Genomic DNA, 15,371 nt, shown 5'->3' with positions numbered 1-15,371 from the left:
CTGGACAATAGGAAATGAGACACCTCAGCACTGGACGAAGCAAGAGTAGAGGAGGAAGGAATTGGGGTTTTTTATTTTTTTGTTGTTTGTTACTTTCACACCTTGGGAGAAACAATAAAAGGATGATTTTGTCTCAGGCTCCCTTTCACTGTCTGATTTTTCTTATCTTACTGATATTTTCATGCTGGTGGGAAGTCAGTGGACAAAAAAGACCCAGGAGTTCAGGTTCAGTCCTTAGCTCAGGTGGCCGCCATGCTGGTTGCTTCTATTCACTTCTACTCACTGGGAGAGTGCCAGAAAGACGATGAGAAGATAATGAGCATGCACACGCACACACGCACGTGCACACGCATGCACGCATGCACACACCTGTGTTCCGGCCTGCAAATCAATTTCCCTGATTCAAATAATGATACTAAAACTTTCAACAGTGCATAAAATAGTTGCCAGGAGAGGTCTTCCCAGACTTGTTATTGAGAAATTACAGGAATTTCACTCCCTACAGTCTTACCGTTTGTGAAGTAGAAACTGAGTGAAAAAAAAAATGAGAATCTACCACCTGAAGAAGACCCCAGCCCCCCAACAAGAAAATTATTTTTTAAGTACAATCTACTCCCCAACATGGGGCTTGAACTCACGACCCCAAGATCAAGAGCCACAGGTTTACCGACTGAGCCAGCCAGGTGCCCCCCCCCCAAAAGTATTTTAAAGTCACAAAACAAAGCCTAAAACTTAGACCTCACGCTGCCAAGCCCGCCTAGATTATGCCCGAAATGGGGACGACGGCCCCGAGGGGCCAGAGAAAGGAGTTAGTGGAAGAAGCAAATCCTAGTGTGCTCCAGAAGGCCTCGGTACACAAACAGATATGTACCTGAGATATGAAACTTTCACGGACGGGTAGTATTTAGGAAACAGTGTTAACAAGGCTGCTTGGGAGAGAAGGGGGGGGGGGGCGGTGAGAAAAAGGGTTGAGAAGCGGTGTCCCAGGTGAGGTCACACGCACTCGCTCACCCTTTTGCTTCAGCCTGCCCGTTAGCACTGTGCTTCCTTCCAGATTTCTGATCAACTTGGCAGAAACATCGTTTTTTCTCGAGTAAGGGAAGTCAGGAATACGATCCAGCAGAGAATTTAATGCCGACTGAATGTCAACTTCAGCCGACCGTGCCTTTTACAAAAGCTGAGTGTCAACACTCAAACAAATGGCTTCCTTTCCTCACAACGCATCTGGGGTTGTGGCTACATAGCTTCTTTCCGGCAGAAAAAAGGTTTCAAGCCGCCCCATTCCCTCTAGGTCAGCCTGGGCTCCTTGTGTGCAGCCCCCGCTGTCACACACGTCAGAGGATGTGTGTTACCACCATGGACGAATGTGATTCACAGAGCATGTGAGCTCTGCTTTATTTTGATGACACGTGCGTGCGCCTTTGTCTGAAAAGTTGTTTTCCTGTCCATGCGGTTCACATCCTCTGATGTGGGCACCTCTGTTACCGAGGCAGAATTAGTTCTCCCCCTGGTTTCCAGCCCCAGCTACCAATTACACCGCTACATCAGCTTTGCAAAGACTCTGTAAGATATTCTTGTGGTACCCAGACCATATGCGCATTCACGCTCCTACAATCACGACATGTGCTCGCTTCCTAATCATCAACATCTGCTAAATTCTAATCCTGTTCACTCTCCGTGGCCTTCAGTTATTCAGTCATTTTGACCAAGTCTCAGGAACAAGGTATTGTGCTTAGTGCTGTAAGGGACTAGATTTTCAAAGCATAGTTTCTGCTTATGGAGAGAAAGGGAAGTATGCAAACAGTAATACCACATAAGGCACTTGCCACAAATTTTGGAAAAGGTGGCCAACCCAGAGCTGCCGGTGTTTTGGAGGAGGGAGACCTCACTCCCACACGCGGGGAAAGGAGGCGGATTTCAGCAGTTAGAACTGAGCTAGAGAGGGGTGGTCTGCAGTCAAAGGCGCTGAGCAGGGTGGGCCAGGGGGCAGGGGGGGGAAAGCATAACCGAACAGAACTAGAGGTCAGAAAGGAAAGGCCTGTCTACCAGGACCTGTAAAGTTTTGTGTATTCAAATCTTAACACCAAATATTTTAAAACTGGGAATGATAGTATCATTTTACTTTAGTAAAAAACTTAAGGGCATTTACCTTCAGTTGGAAATTTCTTGGCTCGTTCCTCAAAGAACCATTCTCCAGTTTTTATTTTCACATTTCTGAAAAACAAGCAGACAGGAAGCCTCAGATAGCGATGTGGTCGGTGCTGTATTTGGCTCATAAGGGGGAGGTAGATAGTATCACAAAAGATTAGTCTCGCAAGGTTCCTCAGAGTTCATGTTTCTGATCTCCCCCCCGCTAACTTTACAGATCCCCTAGAGACGTTAAGCAACCTGACTAGTTAAGTGATCTGACTAGTTAAGCAATCTGACTAGTTAAGTGATCTGACTAGTTAGCAGCAAGGCTGGAAGACTGTGCTTGGGTATATTTTACCCTACACGTAATACGTACTTGTAATGTTTGCATACTAACATATGTGTATGACCAACACATATTAAGTTCTTCATGTTTTCTGAAGAAACATACAATGAGAAACAAAATTGCCATCAAAATGGTCAATTTATGGGGTGCCTGGGTGGCTCAGTCAGTCGAGTATCTGACTCTTGATTTTGGCTCAGGTCATAATCTCACGGTTCATGGATTCAAGCCCTGTGTTTGTGGAGCCTGCTTGGGAGTCTCTCTCATTCCCTATCTCTCTGCTCCTCCTCCGCTTTCTCTCTCATGCATATGCACATGCTCTCTCAAAAGTAAATAAATAAACTTTAAAAAATGATCAATTTATTACGTTTACAGCAGCAAACAGTGGCGTGAAGGATGGTCAACACAAAATCCAACGCTGCCTATTTGGCTAAGAGGGAACTCATCCCTAGGTTAGGTTAAGGTTAGTTTGTGTTAACCACGACGTTTACTAAGAGCTAACAGAGTAGCTGAGAAGTTTCCTGGAAGGCCCTGAAGTCTGGAATATGGGATCAGTGTACTTCATGGAGATCCGGGACCTGGGTCCGAGTGGACCACCTGAGAAACAGGGGGAATGACCTGTTCTTGCCCAGCTGCTCGGCCAACACCCACTAGGGTACGTCTACACCCCTACACCTCCAGTCTTGGTCACATGTGGAACAGGATGCAGGGCCCTTTATATGCTCACTGGCTGAAACCAAAGTCCCCAAATGCATCGTGCTCTTCAACAGTTCCCAAATTTCTGGAGAAGCCACTGTCAACCTCAAAAAAACCTTGGAAATGTAGAATTGTTAACACCCTTTTAGGATACAAAAAAGTAAACACACAGATATTACAAGTTATCCACACCCTTAAAATGATGTGCCACAAAACTTGCCAATTCCTGGGTTATGAAAGTTTAAGAAAAATTAACACTGTACCTTACAAATTCTCGTCTATGTTTACCGAAATAAGTGTTCTCCACTGGGTTCTTTTAGGCTATATATGAACTCAAATGCGTTTTTCTGAATGAATGCTTACAATTGCTGTAAATGTAAGCAAATTCACAAATATATGTCCATCTACATGTTTTTAAAAGAAATACCCTCTTTCTCTACGGAGTTCTAGTAATTGTTAGAAGATACTAACCATCTTTCCCCCTTCATCTAGTTAGAAACTATTATGTTCTCTGATTAGTAAGTAAACCACGATTCCCAATGCTTAGCGACTAGAACAAGAGAAAAATACACGGCGCATTTATAAATTGTGATAGAAGAATTTTGATAATCAGTCACTACCATTCAGAGCCAAAATATATAAAATGTTCAACTGTGATATGTGTCTAGAGAGACAGAGAAAAGTTTGCACCATAAAATTGAATATCTAGTCTTTGAGAACTCAGCACCTCGAAAGGGCCCCCTCTGGCGCAAGAAAGCAAGCAAGGGATCAACCACCAGGGGAAGTTTGGAGAGATAAATGGGCCAGTGGTGAATTCACGCCCCTCGAAGGGCCACACCCACCAATTTGTCCATGCCTGTGGGGGCCTCCTCCGTCTTTAATCAGCAGGGCAAGGTCTAAGTATCAGATGAGGAGAGTCAAAGAGCAAAATCAAATGTGGAACCAGGAGGCTTCCATCGAATGGATGAACTCCACTTCCTGGATTTCTTTTCCTGGTGGTGGTGACCCTTTCAGCTAATCAGCGCTGTCGCGCTTTGCAGCCATTATCCTTGTGTCCAAAAGCATCCGTATACAAGCCGGGGCCGGGAATGGGGCAAGGGCTCAGACTGGAAGGAGGTAGGAGCTGAGAATTCATCAGCGAGTCAAACCACCACCCCCTACAGCCAGCAGAGGCTAGGCAGACACAGGTGCCTGGCTGAGAAGTAAGCGCCCAGGTGCAGGGCCAGGAAAGGAGAGCTCAGCGGAGGGAGGGGGGAAGCTGAAGGCACCCGAGTAAGTCAGTGTTTTATTACCAAGTCCTCCTCTAGCCTAGTGCTCTAGGTTTCAGACAGAATTAAAATATACGTCGCCTGGTGCCAGTCATCTAATTGAACATCCCAACTGAGCACTTGTGAAGTTCAACAGGAGCTTATTTGGCAGGACAGATTTGGACACACACTTGCACAAATTTAGTCTCTCGGGCTTGTCTGTGTTTAAATAATAGAAGGAGGAAAATGCCACAGTCCTAAACCACATGCCAAACAGCACTGTTTTACTTTTGAGGCTGTTTGCTTCGAGAACAGATTTGAGCTGGATCTCCCTAAACACTTTTTGCAGAACCAGCCATTCCTAAGCAATGATTCCCTAAGACCCTTAATAAAGGCTCCCTGTGCACACCAATCCCAGCTGCAAAGGGGGGACCATTTGTTGCTCTTATCGTCTAAGACAGAGGTGAGCAGATCTTGCAGTGATGACACCATCACATCTGTCCTCAGTAGGGCCAGCGCAGGGTAGACTGACTCACAGTAACCAGAAGAAGCGTTTATTATTTCTTCCCAGATGATTGATCAGAATCTGCCTATGAAAGCTTCTTGGAATGAAATATGGCCCTTTGTAGCAACGTGGATGGAACTGGAGAGTGTGATGCTAAGTGAAATAAGCCATACAGAGAAAGACAGATACCATATGTGTTCACTCTTATGTGCATCCTGAGAAACTTAACAGAAACCCATGGGGGAGGGGAAGGAAAAAAAAAAAAAAAGAGGCTACAGTGGGAGAGAGCCAAAGCATAAGAGACTCTTAAAAATTGAGAACAAACTGAGGGTTGATGGGGGGTGGGAGGGCGGGGAGGGTGGGTGATGGGTAGTGAGGAGGGCACCTTTTGGGATGAGCACTGGGTGTTGTATGGAAACCAATTTGACAACAAATTTCATATGTTGAAAAAAATAAAAAAATTTAAAAAATTTTTTTAAAAAAAGCTTCTTGGAACATTTTCTGAGCTCAGCAATGGGCTAATGCTTTTACATTCCTCAGAATGGAGACTTGCGTCTTTCAAACTCCTTCAATCAATTGCCAAATACATCTCAAAAAGCAGAAGCCGAGGGTTGTGGGGACAGCAGGAGATGCAGAACTAGGAGACCTGAATTCCGTGCCTGACCTTGTCAGTAACACTGCATGAGGATCACTATCATTATAAATGCCAAGCTCGTGGTGCATAGCCAGCTCTTACTACACTTCTGGAGGTTCCAGCATCCGTTTTCATCGCCTTGACCTCTGCTAATGCTGTCATTTCATCAGTAAACAGGAAATAACAGTTGGAAAGCCCTTTGCAAATTCCAGCATACACACTTGTTCAATGATACAATGAACGGATGACCCTAACAGAAAGACAGTCTGACCTGTTACTCTCAGCGAGCAGTGAGCCCAACAGGCCTGTTGGAAGGCAGTGTTATTTTGCATTTAATTACTTGCATCTGCAGATGGCTAGCTGTCCCATCCACGCTGGATGCTCTTCAGAAAGTCAGCATGATGTCCCTGGAGTTGCTTAATGTATCTTCCACCATGCAAAGGACAAGAAGTGGAAAGTCGATCTGCAGAGTCAGGATTCCTAGAAGGCCTAGAGAAGCACGTTTCTCTGGGCAGATCTGTTCTCCACCCAATGTCCTGATGGCCAGGGTGCCTCAAGAGTGCCCTGGTGGCTCATCAGACAAACAGGCTGCAAAAAGCCCAAGTGAAGAAGCCTAATATTGTAAAACTGAGATCAACCTAACCGCTTTGCATGAGCTTGTCCACCTGCGTGGTCATTCCCAGCCAGAGCAACCTTGTGCATGCAGACAGCTGATTTTTTTTTTTTTTTACTTCAAATAATCTTGCATCTAAGATGGTTTTTAGTTACAAAGCAAAACAGGTTTTTTTTTTTTCCTGCCAGCTCAGTAGATCGGCTTTCAACATTTTTACAGGAAAAAAAAGACTGATCATTGTGATTAAATCCTCGGTAACTAGGGGAGGGCTCGGGGAATCGAGATGAAGATACAGAAATGACTGTATCGAGCTGTCACCACCACTTCTTGCGAAACATTAATAACTCTGCCTCACTGGACCGCAGAGAGAAGGCAGGTCCCCTCTGTGTCACTCTCAGGGCTGTATCCACAGCCCCAAGCGTGACTGAGGAGCAGGGCAGGGGCCAGTGAATGCAAGCAGCTTGGTGAATGAGTAAAAATGCCCAGCTCTGTGGGGAGCACCCTGGGGACTGAAGAGACAGGCTGGGACCCTGCTGGTGGTAAGCACTGAGGTCTAATGTGTGTCAGACTCAGGCACCGGGCAGAAACCGTAAATGAGGAGAGCGGGCCATTGTGAGACCGTAAGGAGGAGTGGGCGCCGTGGCGAACGGGAGAACCCACGGCCCGTTTTAAGACATTAAAACGATAAATATTAGACTTCACGCAGGCCCCAAAATAAACAAGGCCTGTGGGCTTATGCAGCCTGTTGGCCACAAGTTTGTGACTCTTGGTTTGTTACATCGGATAACTAATTGACAAAAGTGAGAAAAATTCCACTGTGGCCGCACAGAGCTGCGCTTAAGACCTCAACAATAAAAATCAGATTAGAGGGACGCCTGGGTGGCTCAGTCGGTTAAGCATCTGACTTTGGCTCAGGTCATGATCTCACAGTTTGTGAGTTTGCGCCCCGCATTGGGCTCTCTGCTGTCATCGCAGAGCCCACTTTGGATCCTCTGTCTCCTATCCCTGCTCCTCCCCTGCTTGCATGCTCTCTCTCAAAATAAGTAAGTAAACTTCAAAACAAATCGGGTTAGATGCTGCACATCACCCTGTCTTCCCCAGAGATTGAAGGGGGGCTTCCCCATCACTCCCCTGCACCACCACATGAATGGCGAGAGATACGGAGCATGTAATAACTGAAGAGACAATGGAGAGCCTCTGACAAAATGCCAGCCGGCAGGAGAAACGGAGTCCCGAAGACCAGAGAAGTGGCCTTCTCAGAAGGTGCACCACAGGGGAATCCAGGGCACATTCCAGAAAGCACTTCGTTTTCAAAAAGCCCAGCCTCCAGGAGAAGGAAACAGAAAGACATAAGGACAAGCTAGGCTGACATGAAGAGACATCAGACTCTTTTAGGAAAGAAAAATCTAGGAAACTAACAACACAAAAGCGGAGTGACTGGTGACCAACCACAAGGAACAGAACTAAGGGCCTAGGAAATGGAATCAGTGACACAGACTCAGTAGAGGCGCTGTTCCAGAACATGAACAGAAAAGAAAAGACATTAAATATTGCAGGAGAAGATAACACAAATGGGGGATACAGAACAAAGCCAACCTACATATTAAAAGGTATTTTTTAAGAAGCAAGGGCAAGGGGCATAAAAGATCATCAGAATAGTCACATCCAACTGAAGAAAATGTTACTGAGTCAAAAAACAAGCTGACCTTCACCCCCCCCCCCCCCCCCCAATTAGGATGACTATTATCAAAAACAGGGACGCCTGGGTGGTGCAGCTGGTTAAGCGTCCAACTCTTGATCTAGGCTCAGGTCATGATCTCATGGTTTATGGGTTTGAGCCCCGCGTTGGACTCTGCACTGATGGTGCAGAGCCTGCTTGAGATTCTGTCTCTTTTTCTCTCTGACCCTCTCCTGCTGGTTCTCTCTCTCTCTCTCTCAACATAAATAAATAAACATCAAAAAATAAAAACCAACCAACCAACCCCTGAAAATAACAAGTGTTAACGAAGACGTGGAGAAGCGGGAGTCCTTGTATACTCTTGGTGGGATTATAAAATGGTGCAGCTACTACGGGAAAGAGTATGAAAAAATGAAACATGTGAGGACCATATGAGCCTGCAATATGTCCCAAAGAACTGAAAGTAGGGTCTCAGAGATATTTGCACACCCATGTTCACAGCAGCATTTTTTACAACAGCCAAAATGTAGAAGCGACTCAAGTGTCCATCAACAAACTAATGACCAAACAAAATGTGACATACTCGCCCTATGGAATGTACAGCCTTAGAAAGGAAGGAAACCTGCAATATCGCTGCAACATGGAGGAGGCTTGAGGACATCATGCTCAGTAAAATGAGCCGGTCATAAAAAGACAAGAACTGTACGATTCTACGTCTAGGAGTACCTAGAATATGCAAATTTACAGAGACAGAAAATAGAACGCTGGTTTTCAGCGGGAGGAAGAAATAGGGTGTTGTTGTTTAACGGGTACGAAGTTTCAGTTTTGAGAGATGAAGAAGTTCTGGAAACAGATGGTGGTGATGGTCATACAACATGAACAGACTTAATGCCACTGAACTGTAGACTTAAAAATCGCTAAGTAGTAAATTTTATGTTGTATATATTTTACCATGATTTAAAAAATATATATATATATATTTTTTTAATCATGGTAAAATTATATATATATATATATATATATATATATATATATATATATATAAACAAGCAGGGCACATGGGTGACTCAGTCAGCTGAGCGTCCAACTCTTGATCTCAGGTCAGGTCCTGATGCTGGGATTGTGGGATGGCTCCATGCTGAGCGTGGAACCTGCTTCAGATTCTCTCTCTCTCTTTCTCTCTCTCTCTCTCTCTCCCTCTGCCCCTGCCCACTCCCACTTGCACAACACTCTCTCTCTCTCAAAACAAAACAAAACAAACAAAACAAAACAAAAAACAAAAGCAAGAAATCCAAGGGATAGCTCAAAGGAGCTTGAGGGAAGGCTACTGATGTCATCCTCAAATATGCCATGACTCAGACAATATGCCACCCACTTGCTCTTCTGGGGCAAAAAATCCTTCAAGAGGCACTTTAGTTTATTGAAAAATGAATCAAAGTGAAGAACTTGCACATTGGGAAATCACGGTCTCAAAAGATTGGCAACTAGTGCCTGAATCTATTAAAATTTAGACTTAGTTTACTAATTGTAAATATAATGCTAAAACCATGCAGGTGACAAACATAATTACTGAGGGAGATATTATAAAACATAAAAGTAATAATTTATAACAATATAGATACTTCAAAATATTTGACAAAATGAATAAAATTTACAAAACGTTTTATGTCTCTGTGGATTCCTGTCTTTACTCTGGATACCGCATGTGAGTAGAATCATACGTTTTTCCTTCTAGCTTATTTCACTGAGCATAATATTTGCAAGGTTCATTCACATTTTAGCATGTGTTAAATTTTCATTCTTTTTTATAGCTGAATGATATTCCATAGTATGTTTATGCCACATTTTTTTTAATCCCTTCATCTGTGGATGGACACTGGGTTGTTTCCCCCTTGTGACTATTCTGAATAATGCTGCCATGAACACCAGCTTATTATCTGAATATGTGAAAGCTACAGATTGTTGTCAAAACCAACATTAATATTTTCATTTTGCTATTTCAGGTGGCAGAAGGCTTTACAATACACTAGCTCTTAGGATCTGTCAGCATTCATTCATTCATTCATTCATTTTAAGTAGGCTTTATGCCCAACATGGGCTTGAACTCACGAGCCTGAGATCAAGAGTCACACGCTCAGGGTGCCTGGGTGGCTCAGTTGGTTAAGCATCCACCTTTGGCTCAGGTCATGATCTCATGGTTTGTGGGTTCAAGCCCCACGTCGGGGTCTGTGCTGACAGATAGCTCAGAGCCTGGAGTCTGCTTCAGATTCTGTGTCTCCCTCTCTCTCCGTCTCTCTCTCTCTCTGCTTCTCTCTCTCTCTCTCAAAAATAAATAAACATTAAAAAAAATTTTTTTAACTCACATGCTCAATTGAGCCAACCAGACACCCCAGGATTTATCAGCATTTATAAGATTCAAATTTTAAATACTTGCAGTTCCTAAATAGAACTGAAAATGAACTCAGATACCTTTAACACATAAGATTATACATTATCTAGGATGTTATGTACCTCCTACCATCCTTTCCCAAGCATAAGGCAACATAAATTTACTGCCCCTAGATTATGGAGCCTTAAAGATAAAGCAACCATTGAAAGAGGACTCTGTTCAAGTTAACAGTTTCACTGCCTTGTTAGCAAGTTTTTACAATTTTCAAAGGGGAAGAAATAATTGATTTCTTATCTGATGACTTCATTTCTGCTGTTATAAAAGTATTCTTCATATGGGTAGCAAAGTACATAGCAGAATTAGGCAGACATATTTCTTTCCATTTGTTTATTTGTTGTTTATTAAATTTATTTTATTTATTTTTAAAAAAATTTTTTTTCAACGTTTATTTATTTTTTGGGACAGAGAGAGACAGAGCATGAACGGGGGAGGGGCAGAGAGAGAGGGAGACACAGAATCGGAAACAGGCTCCAGGCTCTGAGCCATCAGCCCAGAGCCTGACGCAGGGCTTGAACTCCCGGACCGCGAGATCGTGACCTGGCTGAAGTCGGACGTTTAACCGACTGCGCCACCCAGGCACCCCTATTAAATTTATTTTAGAGGGGGAGAGAGTACACAAGCGGGGGAGAAGGGCAAAGAGAGAGAGCATCCTAAGCAGGCTCCGTGCTCAGCACAGAACAGATGTGGGGCTTGATCCCAGGACCCTGGGATCATGACCTGAACCAAAATTAAGAGCCAATGCCCAACTAATTGTCTGAACCACCCAGGCACCCCTCTTCCCTTTTAAAGAAATAGTTTTGTTAATTTCTTTAAAAAAAACATTAAGTGTAAGTTTGAATCTGACAAAGATACCACAAAAGCGAATCCCATCATTACCAAAGCATCCTAAAGATAGAAGAAGGTGTTTCAGACCTCATACAGAGGTCAGCTTTAACATTAGCGAGAAATCTGTGGGCAACTTTCTTTCAAAAAAATACTGATTCTTAAATATCTGCATTAATGGAACGGTACAGGAGTTGAAACATCTAAAATCGCCAAATCCACGCATGACTTCTCTCTGGCGTTGGAATGTGCTTTGGTCTGACCTAAGGGCAGGGGTAGGCTGTTGTGGAAATTCCCATGAAGACATGACTTCAAAGGACCCACCAGCCTGCCCAGCATCCCTACGCCTGCCAGTACCCTTAACTCTAGCTCAGAGTGTTAACTGAGGCAACACTTCCCTACCAGGCAAAGTGCCGGCTGGGACGGCAGCCTCCTCGCTCTGACCTTCCCTGTCGGGTGAAAAGTTTCAGCTCCGCTGAGTCAGGTGACAATGTCAAGTATGAATAAGAGAATTAATGGTACGGAAAGCTTACTAATCTCAAAGAAAGGTTTTAAAAGCAAGAGCCTGCCATGACTAATCAAGCACTGATCGCAGAAGAAATTTCAGCCTCGACAAAAGGAATGATAGTCAAACTACTGTGAAGGTATTCCCTTTGGTATGCACAAAATACTTTTCAAAATAAAAATTTTCTCAAAATGTCCTATAAATGTCTACCTTTTTACTGTATGTTTTAGTAGCATAAGACTTCAAAGAATATTAAATAGTCATTACTTCCATCTGGTCAATGGATTAGAAAGGACGTCATGATCCTATATCTGATTACCATCTATCGCATTCCTAGAGAAAGCAATATACACAAGCCGTGTGAAACAGCCATGCTGTTGTGAGGACCAAAGCAGATGCCATCTGTAAGTCAGAACTGACAGGAAAAAAACACTTCATTTTCAAAGAACAAAAGGCTTTTCCCTTGTGAAATTAGATTCAGTGGCTAATCTCTCAAAAATGTGCAACAGGGGCACCTGGGTGGCTCAGTTGGTTAAGCGTCCGACTTCAGTTCAGGTCATGATCTCACGGTTCATGGTGTCCAGTCCCGCATCTGGCTCTGTGCTGACAGCTCAGAGCCTGGAGCCTGCTTCAGATTCTGTGTCTCCCTCTTCCTCTGTCCCTCCCCCGCTTGCACTCCATCTCTCTCTCTCTCTCTCTCTCTCTCTCTCTCTCTCTCTTTCTCTCTCTCTCTCGCTCAAAAAGAAATAAACGTTAAAAAAATTTTTAAGAAAGAAAGAAAATGTGCAAACATACAACTATGTGAAATATTTTACTCAATATATTTAACTTGTGTATACTTTTTGGTGTGAAACACATGAGCATAGTTTCCATCAGCAATATTCAAAACCAGATTAGAAAAATTGCTTCTTGGCCTTTCGGCTGAGATCAAGTATTAAAATGAGATTAGAAAAAAAAAATCAGGTCTTGAAATAGAAGACAGGCAGCAAAGAAATGTCACTTTAACCCTGGCATCAAACTAAACTCCTTCTTTTCCAGCTCTCCCATACCACACCCAGCATTCAATTTCTTTTCAATATTTCGTAGAGTTAGACCTTTTACTCACACGAAGAGCAGAAGTGTTTACAATAATGACCACAAATTATTCCATTCTCATACATTGGCTGTTTCCCTTGATGGGGATAAAGTGGGGATTCAGTATTTTATCAAAACATGGGATTAGGAAAACACTGGGGGTAGCAGTCTGAAATTTCAAAGATTGTATTTTCCAAACTCTGGGAAGTTTAACTTTAAACAGGAAATAACAATTGTTAGAGAACTTGTCTGGAAATGTCACTTGATTTTCAACAACAATTATTTTACGCGTTGCAAAAAATACGTCATCCTCTAATGATATCTTTACATCTAAATCCCAGTCTAAAATGTATTTGGACGACAACAACAAAAATCCCCTTTAATAAATTCCAAAATCGTATTTAACTCTTACTGCTCTACAGCATTAATGCAAATCCCAACCTGAGAACTAAGAATGTGACAATAAATGCTAACGTCTGTATCAGTTTGGAACGGGACACGCTTAGGTTTCTGTCCGTTAGCCTCAGGCATAGTTCATCACAGGAATGTGAGCAGCCCATACTCTGAAATCAACAGTACTGCCCCCTACCATCTGAAACCCTAACTCTAAAATCTCTGCTCTAGTTATTTTATAAATAGCAAACGTGCCTAATGAAACCGAGAAAGCATTCCAACAAATCTCTGAGGCTAAAGAATGAATGAATGATTGTTTATGGTCACAGCCGATTATGAAGCAAGAGAAACGATCACAGTTTGAAGAGACAATGTCTTGAACACGTGTAAGTCCTCAGCAATCTACTTCAGGGAGATTAGCAGGTTTTTTCTAGACACGTGGAATTTGATGCTATTGCACAGTAAATAATTTTGAAGGGAAAACAATCAGTGTGAACCTAAGTTATCAACCTCAAACTTATTTTTTAAAACAAAAGCTAAAACAAACAAGTAAATATAAAGCTTAGTCTCCTTGACATATTTCAACATGGTTTTAACCTCGTGCCATTTCATCGAGGAAACTGTCCGTATACTTGAGGGTGGGGGGTTGTGGTAATCAACCAAAGAAGCAAGGATATTTATGTCTCTTTCTCTTCTTTCCTTCTCCTAAATCAGCCTCTTTGGATGGCTCCTGCTAAGGACAATATACGTCTCCTCACGACTGGAAGCAACTTTCAACCAACTTTGTTCTCCCAAGTCCTTTCCAACTTGTCTTTGTTTCCTGGGTCTTTTCTTACTGCTTCTCTTTTACTCCCGAGTTCTTTTCGCCTCCAGCCTCATCACTTCATAGCCCCTTCACTGCAAAGACTCTCTTGGATCATTGGCCTTCATCTTCCTGTCCCCTGGGTTGCCCTGCAGAACGCTGGTCCACTTTGGTATGGCTTTCTTTTGGCAATGGTTCACACCCCATTTCCTACGGTCCAATATCCAAGGTCTTCTCTCTCTCTTTTTTTTAATGTTTATTTATTTTTGAGAGAGAGAGAGAGAGAGAGAGAGAGAGAGAGAGAGAGAGAGAGAGAGAGCCCAAGCAGGCTCTGTGCTGATACAGGGCTCGACCCCACAAACTGTGAGATAATGACCAGAGCCGAAATCAACAGTTAGATGCTTAACTGGCTGAGCCACCCAGGTGCCCCCAAGATCCAAAGTCTTTTGAGTGGCTTTTCTCCCGTCAGGCAGGACAGGGCAGAGATCTAGGAGGGATGGGATTCAGGAGACCAGGGTTTTCATCTAACTGACTCCCTGACCTTGGGCTAACTTTCTTATGTCTCTTAGCCTCTGTTTCTTCACCTGTAATATTAGAATAATAGTTGAAGCTGCCCCATAAAACTGTTTTAAGGTTTAAATGAAACATGCAGTGTAATGAAATGCTAAACATTCATTCCCACACTGTCCTCTCTCCCTGAGGATGCCTGTCTCCCTCTCTCCCACTGACCCTCTTCCAGAAATACTCCAACCACAGATACTCTGAAAGTCCCCTCGAACCAGCTCAGCCCTCCATCCTCTGAGCTCCTCGTGACCTTTAGCAGCTCTTGGAGAGAAAACCTGCCTGTAGCAGAAACCTCAAAGGTCTCCTGGAACCTCCACAGAACCCCAAGGCACATTCCATAGGCCTTTTCCGCCAATTTGTAAGTTGGTTTTTTTTATTTATTTAAAAGTTCATTTATTTTTGAGAGAGACAGACAGACAGACAGAATCTGAAGGAGGCTCCAGGTTCCGAGCTGTCAGCACAGAGCCTGACATGGGGCTCGAACTCACAAACTATGAGATCATGACCTGAGTCAAAGTCGGACGCTTAACCAACTGAGCCACCCAGGCACCCCTGGTTTTACTTTTTTAAAACTGCTAGCCTACTCCTTCTTCTTTCTGGATTTAAAAAACCTCCTTCCCTCCTCCTGGGTCCATGATGGATCCACTTCTTCCCAAGGACTGAGTCTCCAGCTGAAGGTGACCCAGGGAGAGGAAAACATGGGGCTCAATCACCCCTCTAGGACCCAGCTCAGTTATGACTGTCAAATACTCTAAAGTTTTACCAGGCTCTGCTTTGGCCCTGAAATAGGATAGCAGGGCAGGGTGACAAAACCAGAGAGAGGACATAGGGCTGCAAAGAAAGGAGAACGAGAAAGTGTGTGTTGTTATAAATTATTTCCTTCTCTCCCCATACAATTTCCTGAGGCAATGGACTC

The 15,371-nt window shown here is 43.5% G+C and overlaps 1 protein-coding gene across 2 annotated transcripts in view; it reads right to left on the bottom strand.

The window, feature by feature from the left end:
• The window catches only part of SYTL3 (synaptotagmin like 3), an 86,037-nt gene that overhangs the window by 59,858 nt on the left and 10,808 nt on the right, over positions 1–15,371 (bottom strand). For both annotated transcript variants that reach the window (XM_043592675.1, XM_043592676.1), the window contains exon 4: positions 2,150–2,214. In XM_043592675.1, the coding sequence (XP_043448610.1) occupies positions 2,150–2,214 (65 nt within the window). The remainder of the gene's footprint in view (positions 1–2,149; positions 2,215–15,371) is intronic.

Source organism: Prionailurus bengalensis, chromosome B2, assembly GCF_016509475.1.
Source record: "Prionailurus bengalensis isolate Pbe53 chromosome B2, Fcat_Pben_1.1_paternal_pri, whole genome shotgun sequence".
In the NCBI taxonomy this organism is placed as follows: domain Eukaryota; kingdom Metazoa; phylum Chordata; class Mammalia; order Carnivora; family Felidae; genus Prionailurus; species Prionailurus bengalensis.
This window is presented reverse-complemented; position numbering and strand designations above follow the sequence as displayed.